The 14,443-nt window shown below is 32.2% G+C and overlaps 1 protein-coding gene across 2 annotated transcripts in view; it reads left to right on the forward strand.

Annotated features, from left to right (window-relative positions):
- ADAMTS19 (ADAM metallopeptidase with thrombospondin type 1 motif 19) overlaps window positions 1-14,443 on the forward strand; it is a 289,097-nt gene that overhangs the window by 82,067 nt on the left and 192,587 nt on the right. For both annotated transcript variants that reach the window (XM_021939659.2, XM_003900067.5), the window contains exon 7: window positions 12,016-12,059. In XM_021939659.2, coding sequence (XP_021795351.1) covers window positions 12,016-12,059 — 44 coding nt within the window. The remainder of the gene's footprint in view (window positions 1-12,015; window positions 12,060-14,443) is intronic.

The following is a 14,443-nucleotide window of genomic DNA, read 5'->3' on the forward strand; positions in this document are numbered from 1 at the left end:
ATTGTAGTAAAAAAATAAAGAAGAACATTTTCATGAACAAGAGGAGGACAATGGTTTCTTACACAGGATACAAAAAAGTACTAATCAAGAAATACTAACAATCATCTGGAATTTTTAAAAATGAAAACCATTTCCTGTTCAAAAGATGTTCACATCTTTTGTGAATTTGAGAAAATAATTGCCATACATATACTAACAAAGAACTTGTATCCAGAATGTTTACATGTATGTGTGTATACACACATATACAAATACAAAAATATGTCAACCTCTTAAAAATAACAAGAAAGAAGAAATATGAATCTCCAGTAAGCATATAAAGAGATACTCAACATCATTAATTCCCAGGAAAATGCAAATGAAATTCACACCCACTTGAAAGGCTTCAGTTATAAAAATTAAAAATACTCAATGATGGTGAGGATATGGAACACTCTTCAGTTGTTGGTGGGATTATAAAATGGTTCAACCACGTTGGAAAATGAGTAGTTTCTTATAAAGTTAAACATTTGCTTACCATATAGCCCACATCGGCTTCTAGATATTTACTTAAGAAAAATAAAAATGTCATTCACAGAAAAAAATGAACTTAAGAATTTATAGAAGCTTTCATAATTTTTTTCATAATTTTCATAATTGCCAAAAATTATAAATAAATATACATCTACAGGTGAATGTATTGTGTGTTCATACAATTGAATACTCTTCATCAAAGTACTGAAAAATGCAACCAAATGGATGGATGAGTTTTAATAACATTATACTGAGGCCAGGTGTGATGGCTCACGCCTATAATCCCAGCATTTTGGAAGGCCGAGGCAGGCAGGCAGATCACTTGAGGTCAGGAGTTAAAGACCAGCCTGGTCAACATGGTAAAACACTGTCTCTACCAAAAATACAAAAGTTAGGCAGGCGTGGTGGCTCATGCCTGTAATCCCAGCTACTCAGGAGGGTGAGGCAGGAGAATCACTTGAACTTGTGAGGCGGAGGTTGCAGTGAGTCGAGATTGTACCACTACAATCCAGCCTGGGTGACAGAGTGAGACTCCACCACAAAAAAAAAAAAATATATATATATATATATATATATATATATACTGAGTGAAAAAGCCAAATTAGAAACCGATCAGAGGATGATTCCACTTATACAGAGTTTGAGAATAGGCAAAATTCATCTGTCGTGTCAAATGTTGCCTGCTTTAAAGCTGGGAAAACTGACTGCAAAAAGGCAGAAGGAACTTTCTGTAGTAGTGGAAATATTGCATATATTGCTTTGAATACATGTCGGTTTATACATTTGTCAAAATTCACCTATCTTCTCATTTAACTTGTGTGTATTTTCTGTAAGTTTTACTATAATAAAGTTGGTTAAGAGTAGTAAATTGAAGTTGGGAGAAAGGATGGAAAGATTTGCATGTATGGGGAGGAGACCTGTGGTTATAAGGTTTGAGGTGAGTCTAGGTTAAACGTCTGCATTGTTCAAGTCTTTCTTCCTTCTTAACAGTAATAGATTTGAGAAATATTGCTTCTGAGACTAAAGAAGATGATAATCATAATTTGATTACTGATTTATAATTTTCCCTTATAAATGCAATATATTTATTACAGAAAATTGATAAGTATAAGAATAAAGATAAAAATTAGCCTATAGGCCCACTACATAGGAAAAGTATAGTTAACATTTTGAAGTATATTTCATCAGTTATATTTCCTATGTATGTATATAATACATGGATTTACATTATTGGGATCATAGTCTACATACGAGTTTTGTTTCTCACCAACAAAATATATTGTGGCATTAATTTTATTTCTTATTTCCAATGCCATTTTTTCTTTCAAATCTCTAAAAAATGATTTAGAATTTTCTGCATCCAACATTTTTAATGTTGAAAAACTTTAAAACTAGCATCTTGAATTGACCACTCTTCATTATTGTCTCCCTTGTTGCTAGCTTTCCCTAGCTATGCAACACAGGAATTCTTCTAAAAGGAAAAGAAGAAAGCATAGTGTGATATGTTTCATATATACAAAGAGCATAAAGAATAATATAATTAACAACTGCCTGTTTACCCCTCCACTTAAGAAACAGAACATTATCTATGTTGTTGAAGTAATTTTACATACTGTTTTATAATCCATATTTTCCCTTAAAAGTCTGTTTCAAACATTTGCTTATTTATATATATATATTTCTTGAAAATGTAGCCTAATATGGTTTTATTTTTCAAGTAATGCATATTCTCATGGCAAAAGTTTAAATATAACTTTTAAATATATTGTCATATTATAAGCATATTCTTATGGTAAAAGTAAAAGAAACACTTTAGTATTTACGTAGTAAATTAACTTTTACCAACTTCTACTCCCGCTCTCCAACCCTAAGGTAATCAATGTTAAGAGTTGGTGTGTATGTAAAGAACATTGTTTCATGCTCTATACGGTTTTCTCTATTTGTTTGCTTTTTCACTTTACTATTATGTCTGGCAAGTATTTTTATGTCATTTATTGTGGAAGGCAGAATAATGTTCCTCCTCCCTAAATATCCACCTTCTAATCTCCAGAACCAGTGAATATGCCATCTTACATGGCAAAGGGACTTTGCAAATGTTATTAAATTAAGGATCTTGAGATGGGCAGATTATCCTGGCATATTTGAGTGGGTTCAGTGTAATCACAAGAGTCCTAAAATAAGGAAGAGGGAGGCAGAAGTTCATAGTCAGGGAAGGACTGGAAGATGCTATAAACCCAGTTTTGAAGAGACAAAAACAGGTCATAAGCCAAAGAAGGACAGCAATGTCTAGAAACTGGAAAAGACCAGGACATAGATTATACCCTGGTGCCTCTAGAAGGAATAGAGCTCTATGGCACTTTTATTTTGGCCCATTAAGACCTGTACTTGACTTCTGACAGGATAACACATTTGTGTTGTTTTAAGCCACTAAGTTCATGGTAATCTGTTATGGCAGCAATGGGAAACTCACGCGTTCCTATCGGTCTGCATCGTTTGTAGGGGCAGAGAGCTGACATACTATATATTGCATAAAAGTATTCTGATTTATTCAACTACTTATTTGTTTATAGAACTTTCTAATTTTTTGCTGTTAGAGAAAATGTTCTATAAATATGGTTATATATGGTTGTAAACATGTGCTATAATAGTATTTATTTAGGGTAGATTAAAAAGTACTTGCTCTGTCAAAGGGTACACATATATAAAATACTGACAAATACTGGCAAACTGTTCTCCCTTTACTCACTTGTGGGACAAGTCTTCTGTGGAGGATCACCCTTTCTCCATATTTCTGTTTCCAGTGCCATAATAGTGAAAAATCACCCCACTAAAGGGAATATTTTATTCCTGAGTTACCTGGTACCATTTGGTTAATAAAGATTAAATGAGTGCTTCATGTAGTAAAGGAAAAAAATCCCTTTCTAGTTAGTGTAAAGATGATCAGGTATTTAGCTTTGTAAGAAAACTGTGAAAAATAGAATAACATAAGAAAAAATGTTAATCTCCATGGATTGCATGTTCTTATCCATATTTGACAGACTAAACTCAGAACCAGGCTCAGTTGTTAGTAAATGCTCATTGTAGATAACTAGTAAATGTTGGGGGTTGTGTGTGTACATTAGTAGGAAGAAATTTTAGCTCAGGGATCAAGTTCAGTGTCAGCTAAAATACATAATGCTTCTACAAATCCAAACCTATCTGAGGTCATATATTTGTTAAATTGTCCTGTGCAGTACAATAAAGTAAATAGTTTAAAGCTGACCTAGTTATGCTTCTGGGTTCATAGTAACAAAAACACAAAACATGTTCTCTTAGCTCTCAACTCTGTGATTTCTTAGGGCAATTTTCACATTTCTCATTGAAATCAGGGAGAAGGCATACATCTTTATGCCCTTTGGAAATACTCTTTAAAATTCAATTTTATTAATGATAGCTTTGCCTTTCCTATTTACAGAAATGCTTTTAGTTTACGTATAATACATGTGAAAGTTAGTTTCAAACTAATGCCATTGGCAAGTAAGAGAAAATTTAATAAAACTAGAAATTGCAAAAATAACTTGATTTAATACAAATTACAGAATAATTTTTGAATGAATCATTTATAGGTATATCCCAAGGCACTATTAAACTCTACAGTGAGGCTCATTCTCAGTTGCATCTTCGTTCTTGGAAATTAAAGGCTACATTTCATTTTTTTCAACATAAATCAGAACTTAGGCAGAATTTATTGGCTTTCCCAGTTGCCAGAGTCTAATAGTATCATTTCTATAAACTCACATAATGAAACTCTATGATGCAGACTTCAGGCGCACATAATCTACATGAGCCAAAAATGAGAGAATTTGAATCCACATGATCAAAGGTCTAGTCAGCAAATAATCTCTATCCACATCTTATAAAATAAATATTTGAATATTTTGAATTAGGAATACATTGGTGTTCTGCAAATAAGTTGATTATTGGAGAAATGAAGATTAAGACTTATAGTCTGATCTTTGGTTTATAATGCTGCTGACTATTTTTCAGTTTTAGTGAGAGGTACTTCTAACGTTTCTGAATGAAAGAACTAGAGTTTGTTTGTTTGTTTGTTTGATTGTTTTTCGTAATGTGCTTTTTTCATTTGTTTGCTAAGTGAACAGAAATTGGCTGTGTGGTGGATTCTAAATGCCCTTGACAATAAGCAGTGCATTTGTCATAGTTTTATCATGTTGTTTAATTACAGATGAAGTCCCATGTTTCACATTATATAAATCAAATAGTCATGTTGCAGCCTCTTGCATCATGATATGATGTATTATATATTTAGAAAAACCACCCCAAATCTCTTTCCCCCTACATCTGAATATACTTTTCACTTAGTGGTTCTTGACCCTAAGGTGAAGATTTGATTTTATGTGGTTCTTTAATTTTTTGCATTGCCATTTTATTCAGTATCATCTGTTTCGGGTGTTTCTTTCTCTTTTTGTTTGCTGGCAAATGCAGTTGAAGAATAGAATTATTCAGTGTTTAATATAACTCCCCAGACTTCTTGCTCACTGCTCCTGGGACCCTTATCACATTACAGAGGTGATATGTTTTATCCACTTCTGTGCCTTTCAAGTAGAAGCCTATTTTATTTATCTCTGTTGTATCCTTCCCCTTATTTAGTACATGGCATATTAGAGACACTTAATGTATCCCACAGTGTTCAGTTGTATAGGCTGTACACTACACAACAGTAGAGGAAGCCATTTATGTTGTGTATAATAAATGTGTCCATAGAATTATGCAGTATACAACTTCTACCACTAGGGATGGTATTCTTGTAAATGATCTCTATACTTTCCTATGCAGAGAAATGATATTTTGTCATTTATTTATAATAATAATGCTAGAAAACCTTTCCATTCATCTCCATCTATAGTTATATTGAGACTCTGAATATGTTTTGCTGCCAGGAGAAATTATTTTCCTTTATCATTAGGATATTATTTGTTTTGAGTCACAGAGACCAACTTTGCCTAAGTTGAGCAACAGAAGAAACAGTTGGCTTACTTTGATTCTACATTTTCAGAATCAAAGGAAGAACTGAAGAATCAGGCATCAGGAAAGATAGCAAAGAGGAAAGCTCTAGGCATCTCATCTACTGAGTTTTGATGATTCAGAGCCATTCATATTTTACTATATTATCTCTTTTCCATCCTCTGAAAACATGGGTTTCAGTGTAGGGGGATAATCCTATGATTGGAAGCTGATGACTAGAATACACTGACCAGAAAATATGATGCAATAGAAGGTGATTTCCCAGTGGAAAGATGCTAGGGAGTAGAGTTGGGGAAGGATAGGATTTACCTCAGTACTATAAAGGAACCATTTAGCTTTGTAAAAACCTTCCCTTATAACCCTGGGAATAAATGTTCTGATTGAGAGCAGTCTTATCTTGCCCAGACTTACAAGGTTTCCTGTTTTGTATCTTGTATATTGAAGGGAATGATGACTGCTTGGAAAAAGTAGTTGCATGCTGTTTACCATGGGAAAAGTTTAGGGTAGGGCAGCTATAGTGGTTATGTTTTATGAGATAAAATTTGGATGTATCTTCCCTCATTTATCTAGAGTTTTCCTTCTAGTTTTGGTACATATTTTCAGAAAGATATATATATTTACAATAAAAGGTATAAATATTAAAACTCCCAATACTGACAATCAAATTATTTACTTCATCAAAATTACTTTGCTTTCTTTCCTATTTACTTAAATAATTTACCAAAAAATGCATCTACTTTTCAACATCCATTCAGTTGGGTCAGTAGACTTTTAAGGAGTATGCAAGCAACCTAATAGGATTATATCATCTGTATACAAAAAAAGTTAAGATTAGTGTACCAAGTGCTGGCAGCCATCTTTAAATGATCAAGAATGGATTAACTAGGTTTTTTTTTTTTTTTTTTTCAGTTTAAGAAGGAGTTTCACTCTCGTTGTCCAGGCTGGGGTGCAATGGCATGATCTCGGCTCACCACAACTTCTGCCTCCTGGGTTCAAGTGATTCTCCTGCCTGAGCCTCTCGAGTAGCTGAGATTACAGGGATGCGCCACCAGGCCTGGCTAATTTTTTGTATTTTTTTTTTTTTTAGTAGAGACAGGGATTCTCCATGTTGGTCAGGCTCATCTTGAACTTCCTACCTCAGGTGATTCGCCCACCTCGCTCTCCCAAAGTGTTGGAATTACAGGCATGAGCCAATGCACCCAGCCTGGATTAACTAGTTTTTGGATTTAGTAGAATACAAAAATAATAGCATATTTGAGAAAAACATTAAAATTTATACAAACTGGTAAAAACATGTTATACTATTTCTGTTGTCTGGAAATATACTGTAATTGGTAGACAGCACAGTGTAACATTACATTAAGTCTACTGTGTTTTAGGGATAACCTGCTCCCTCTCCAGTATAATGAAGTGAGTTTTGCAGTGGGCAGCAGGCCCTCTTTAGAGCAAAGGTTTCTCTCGATGCATTATAAAGGCAAACAGAGGTAGGGGAAGCATGGTCACTAAAACAAACTAAAGCCAGGTATTTGAGTGTGGAGTTAATTAAGTGAGGAAAGAGAGAAGAGATAACATGCAAGAGGGCCTGCGTCTTTGCCTTGCTTGAGTCCTAATGAAATACTGGAGAAGTGTTCTCAGCTAAGAGAACCACAGGACTAATACATCTTCCACTTATACTTCATGAAGCAATTCATGTGATAACCTATCATATTTGAATTATTTTTGTTATTTATAACTAGAGAATGGTAAATGTATTCCTAAATTTTGGGTGTGATTTAAACGAATTAAGTTTGTATTAAGTTCAATTTGTGCCTTGTATTGAAAAGATATTATTTAAGATTATTGTTTATCTTCTCTATTTTAGCTCTGCCTTTTCCACATTACTCTCATAATTGAGTCTATATTTGTTTCATATAGTCATCTCTTTCAGAATTTGTCAGGAGAAATAGAGAACAATTTTAATAATATTGATATTAATATACTTCATCCCTATCTTATACTCATGGCTAGCAACAATTATTTTTTCTATCTCCAACCATTTGCAAGAAAAATAACAATTTGTAGTAATCACTAATTTTTTTACAATAATTTATAAGTAAAATAATCCCCAGTTGTTGAAAGACATTTTTGAAAAACTATTAAATATCAACTGAACATCTTATTGAGGCAGGTCCACAGTCTTTTAAAGCATTTGGTGAAAGTAGCTGCATGATGTAAAATGTAATAATAAAATAAGGCATATATGGCTTGTTTCTATATATATTTAGACCTAATGCTAACAATAAACTAATGTATTATTTTACTACACTTCATTCCTATATGATAGGTCACAGATTAAGTCCAGTTCTTTTAATTATGTGATAATCTGGCTGTCTAGATAATCAGAAAATGTTCCCATTATGAAGATCCATAAACCATAGCAAAAAATGCAATAAGCATACTTTTACATGCACAGATGAGCCAAAAACAAAGCAAGTTCTGGCAAGAAGTTTAGTAAGCATCTAAAGTAATGTGGTAGCTTCCCTGAGGGAGTTTTTTGAACTAAACAAATCTAGGTTTTTATGTTTTAATGAGTCTGTGCGAAGTAGGGAAGTGGAACTGAAATGATTACACACAACTAGAATTTGTAGATACTTAGATCCTTAATAAAAGTATACACTGTTAAAAGTTCTGCCAGCAAGCACAGGTTGTGAACAAGGAAACATTCTGCCTCCTCCATGACCCCAGGTTAGGACAAAAATGCTTCCTCTGGGTATTCATTACCATGAATTTGATTCCAAAATTGAAGCACTTAGTGAAAGTATATGCAAAACTGCTCTGAAGGGACTCTCTCTCAACTTACACCATGAGGCAACCACAATTAACATCCCACTGACTGAGTTCATAATAGAATTCCAAAATGACCAGTGACAACATATTCCATTTTAAGAACCCAGAGGCATATTAAAGAATAATAATTTGTAAAAAGTACTAACAGGGATTATAAAACAAGCATGTCCACCTAATTAAAAACAATAAAAAATTTCAAAATATGAGAATAAGGTGTTTTTTGGGGGAAAAATAGTTTATCTGAAAATTGATGAAAATAAATGTTCTTGGGAAGAAATATGGAATATGGTACTTAAAATTTCAATTTCTAAATTGAAAAGCATATTAGATCCAGCTGAAGAGAGCATTAGTGGATTGGATGATAGATCTGAGGGATTCTCCCAGCAGGCTACATAGAGTGGTTGAGAGATGGAAATACACAAAGGTGCCTGAGCATTACAGACATCAGAATGAGAACTATAATATTCCTAAAGAAGTTCTAGGAAAAGAGAATGGAATGTCAGAGGGATTAACTAAATAGATAATGGCAAGAATTTTTAAGTATTCATGGATCTTTAACTTGAAAATATACCAAGTACCAAAGAAGATAAATAAAAACAAAATCAGTACCTTGACTCATCTTCGTGGGACTGTAGAATTATAAAGACAGAAATAGTGTTAAAAATTAAGCAGAAAGCAATGCATGAAAAAGGGCAAAAACTGTAATCAGAGACTTGTAATCAATATTTATGAATGCTAGAATAAAATGAAATGGTATCTTCAGTGTTTGAGAGTCAATAAAGTTGACTTTATAACAACTCAGTTACTGTTCAGTTATGAATAAATGCTAAATAATAAAAATGAAAGCAAAAGAAAATAACTAGGAAAGTTTACCATTCATAGATAGATCCTCATTGAAAGAGATACTGAAGAATGTACTTAAAGAAAAAGAATAGTGAGATGTCTAGAAAGTAAAGATAAAAGATATAACTGAGAAAAAAAATTGCTTAATAAAAAGGCAAATTGTTGCATAAACCCTGATGGTTTTTAAAAGCAACTGTCAAATTTTAGATTTGAAAAATCAAGATGGAACCATAATTTCAGATTAAAAACACATGAAAAATTGAAGGGAGAGATTGGATTAAAAGAATGTTATGTTCTTGCCTTTTTAAGGAGGAAGAGCTTTACACATTCTAAGGATATGTGGTAGGCAGGAAAAATAACATCCCCTGTAAAGATGTTTATGCTCTAATTTCCAGAACCTGAAAATATGTTATCCTGTATGGAAGAAATGACTGTACAGATGTGATTATATTAAGGATCTTGAGGTGGTGAGATTATCCTGGTGTGAGGAAAAGAGAGAGAGAGGAGAGTCAGAGAGGGTCATATGATGATGGAAGCAGGGAGCAGAGTGATGGAATTGTTGGCCTTCAAAATAGAAGGAGGCCCTGAGTCAAGAAACCTGGGTAGCCTCTGGAAGCTAGCGAAGGCAAGGAAGCATATTCTCATCTAGAGCTTTCAGAGGGAACATGATACTGCTGACACATTGATTTTAGTGCAGTAAAGCCCATTTCAAACTTCCAGCCTTCAGACTGTAAGTTAAAGTTTTATGTTGTTTTAAGCCACCAAATTTATGCAACTTTTACAGCAGCCATAGAGAACAAATATATCATACTTTAAAATGCAAAAGGAATCACACATCAACCACAATTTAATGTTACTTTCAAAGTAGCCAAAAAAAGTGAGTGAAAAATAAAAGGAAGAAAGAGAAAAAGAACAAAGAAATATAACTTGGTAAATAGAAATCATAAATAATAGAAATCCAAAGATATCAACAATAAAATAGAAAAGGATTAAATTCATTTATAAAGATATGTAACTAGCTTTTAAAAGTTTCACTATGTACTCTTTATAAGAGACTCAGAGAAAATGGATGTTAACAACAAAATGAAAGAGATAGGACAAGCAAATACTAATGCAATACTGTATATTAATATTTGTTAGTATCAGACACAATCCACCTTAGCAAAGTAAACATATGGATTTTACATGATAATAAAAATAATAGTTCAAAATAAACTTAGAGAGTGAGTACTTAATAAACAATAAGCTTTGAGATAAACAAAGCAAAAATTAGAATCACAGGGAAACATCAAAAAAATTATAACCACAATGGAATTTTAACAGTGTTTTCTCGGTACCACGTAGAAATCAATCCAGAATTGATTATTCTACGTAACAATTGTATATCAGAGCTTTTAAGAGCTAGATGGAACTGCACTCCAAAAAAAAAATATACATTTCTAATATACAAGGAACATTTACGAACACACATACACACACACATATATATACACATATATAGATATATGTATGTATTAAATCACAAATGCTGCTAATGAGCCAAGCAAGATGTGAATTGAAAGCTAACCATTATCAAGATCAACGTAGACTTCATTGGTGAATAGGTAAAAGTATTGTGCTTTAGTTTTAAAAGTCTTTTTTTTTTTTTTTTTTATCATTTAGATACAGCTTTCAGATCCTGTAACAAACAGAGGAAATTTTTTTTACAAGATAATTTTACTTTCTCATTTATGTACACACAAAAGACCTATTGTAATATTGTTTGTGATAGTAAAAATTGTATAGAACCTAAAAGCTTATTGCTAAGAAGTTGCTTATATTATGATACACTAATAGCAGCAATAAAAAAAAATCCCCAACAAAACATCGAAACTAACTTTTGAGAGCTTACTTTGTGTGTGGCATTGTTTTAAATACCTTATATGTGTTAATTCATTCCCCTTGCATAGTAACCTAGGTTTTTAAGGTTTTATGTATGTTAAATCATTTAAATTGAACAATAAACCTAGGTGGTAGATATTATTACTATCTCTATCTTTTTGATGAGGTAACAGAGGCACAAAAAGGCTAAATAAGTTGCCTAAGTTCACGTAGCTAGTAAGAGGTAGATTAAAAGTTTTGCTTTCATATATTCTGCCTCCAAATCTCATAACTCTTATTAAGATATATTAAATTATGTTCTATGAAATCCTAAATAATTGATAACAAAAGTGAAGCATTCTTAGGAATGCTAGGATATAGTTTCAGATAAAGAGTAAAAATTATAAAATATTATACATAGTTAGATCCCATTTATGTAAAATAATAATTTCCTTATACCATTAATAAAATGATTATCAGTCTTTTAAAAATTTTGCCAGTCTTATGATATAAAATATTATGTTATTTTAAGTTGTATTTCTAACATTGAAATCTTCTATCTGGAAATAATTTTTGTGTTACATGAAGTAGGTATCTTCTGGTAATTTTTCAAATGGAAAGCCTTGTCCCAATACCAGATATTATTTTTTGTAATGAAACAATAGAATAGTGTAAAATTCAAAACAAGATGGAATCTTACTTTTGAAATATTGTCCATAATATGGGAATAGTCTAATGTCTGAGGATTAATTATATCATGTACCAATGTGCTATAAAATTTAATCTTCCATATCTTAGAATTAAAAATTAATCTTATTCACAATTTTATTAGATTCTTGGAGATAACAGATGTGCTTCAATTAATCATATAACTATTAAAAATGAGTCACATGATGTCTTGTTTGTAGAAAATAATTTACCTTTATTTCAGTTTTCTATTTTTCTTTCTAGGAAAGATTTCTGTGTGCACAAAGATGAACCATGTGATACTGTTGGTAAGTGTAAAAATTCTCATACTTTTGGAGTTCTGGAGAACTTGAACACATCACTTGTTTAAGTATATGAAATTATTTGTGTTCTGGTTATAAAGGAATAACTTTAAAATGTCAGACATACATATTTTCTACCTATATGTTTAATCGTTTCTCAGCACTTCAGTTATTAATTAAATAGCTTAAAGACACATGTATCAACTATATATAGGAGATAATCTTTAAGTGACGCTTTAAGGCTATAATCAGTCTTTTTTGTTATTTTCTCAGAGATACACACGTGAGTTTGATAAAATTTTATTATTATTAATAACCCAAGACAAAATATATTAATGACATTGTGATTGACTAATTTGCAGGATAACAGATTGTTTTTTGAGTTATGTGTGTTTAAAAATCTTTGCAGACTGTGTCAAAATAAACTGCTGATTCAGTATGATTCTTCTTACGTAAAGTGGCAAATTTTTCACCATTTGTATTAGATATCTAAAGTGCCTAAAACAAAACCATATAGCCAACAGAATTCATGAAACCACTGTTCTAATTTTGAGAGAATGGCCACATATATTTTCATGTTTTAAAATGTATCCATATAAATATAAATGTATCTATCCAAAGATACCCCAATCTCTCTCTCTCTCTCTCTCTATATATATATATATATATTTAATTTTAAGTTATGTAGCTGTGTGTAACAATATATTATTGGTAAGGTACATTTAAGAGTTGTAATCTAATTTTGGCGTATCATGTAGGGTTCATTTCTATAAGATGAGCAATATTTTAACTTGACCATTTTGTTGTGTCATTTGTTTTTTATAAAGTGAACAATAATAAACAATAAATAAACAATAAATAAAAGGGGGCAGAAACAGAACATAGGGATATTAGTATTTTAAAAGATAATTCTAACCAGTTCCATTAACCTAATTTTTCATCAACCTCCTCATATGTTTAACATCTTAGATAATATTAGGATTTTTGACATGTATTATTCATAAAACTTACGATGGAAAGTAGTTATAATAATGTAAAGTGGATGATGATGGAATCAAGGGAATATTTGCCTCAGAAGGAGCTGTCGGCATAAAAAGAGCTGGGCACCTAAGGAAAAGTGGAATTGATGTAGGGACCATCTTCCTACTGTTGACTCTCTTGCCTGCTTCCCCTCCAGTTTTCTTCTTTTCCTGTCTGAATCTCCAGAAATTAAAACTTGGTATCTAGTTTTTGTTACCCTAACCATCGAAGCTTTTGATTACCAGTAAAACTTGTCTCAAAATAATAACCTTTTCTTTCATGCAAGCAGGAATGTTGCCCCCATTTATTATTATTAAAGCCTTCTTTAATAGGGACAGCTCACATCTTGCCTTGCTCGAGTACATGTGAGAAATCAGCCACTCAGGCGACACCTTCCATAGCTATACACACGAACTGACTCTTTATAGCCTGGAAGCAACTACTAATAAGAACCAATTTCTGTTTTGATAACAACAGAATTTCACATCTTGCTAAATCTGCTAATTCAAAATTGTGTGTATATTTGTGATATGGTATATGTAAATTTTATTTTCTAATTTAAAACACATTTGCATAATTGAGTACCTCAATGTGTTCTGATAATCAGAGTATGTAAGATTTGGCAGGAAAGCAATTTATTGAGTCTTTGGCTCTATTTGTCCTGTTCATTAAGATCTTCAAAAAAAATCAGTTTTAAATATTATAGCCTAGGGTGTGAAAATTCCAGTGCCCTTCCTGAATTCTGTTTTGCTGATTCCTTAGGTTGTCATTGGCACCTCTGGCATCACTAAAGCCTAGTTATCCCTTCTGTATCTTATGGCAGATTTTTTTCCTTTAGCCCAAATATAGATGAGATCTTTCCCTATGTAGTCTTGAGCAGAGTGAAAATCTGAAATATTTCTTCAAGACAGATAAAATGAAAACTTATAGCCACCAAGTCAAAGTAATCGGTTTTACCCAAACCCCACAAAAACCTTCTTGTCACACTACCTATGCCTATGTATAGAGTCATATACAGTCAGCCTTCTGTATCATGGACTCCATCTTCATGGATTCAACCACTTGTGGTACAAAAATATTTTGTCTAAATAAAAATATGAAGTAAAATGCAGCAATAACAAAAATACTAATTAAAAATAATGTAGTATAACCACTATTTACATAGCGCTTACCTTGTAAGTGCTAAGTATTATATTAGGTATTAAAGGTAATCTAGAGATGATTCAGAGTATAGGAGAGGATGTGTATAGGTTATAATCAAATACCACCCCATCATATAAAAGGAATTGAATATTCATGGATTTTGTTATGTGCAAAGAGTCTTGGAACCAATCCCCCATGGATACAAAGGGACAACTGTATATTAATAA

The sequence above is a fragment of the Papio anubis genome, chromosome 5 (assembly GCF_008728515.1).
Source record: "Papio anubis isolate 15944 chromosome 5, Panubis1.0, whole genome shotgun sequence".
In the NCBI taxonomy this organism is placed as follows: Eukaryota; Metazoa; Chordata; class Mammalia; order Primates; family Cercopithecidae; genus Papio; species Papio anubis.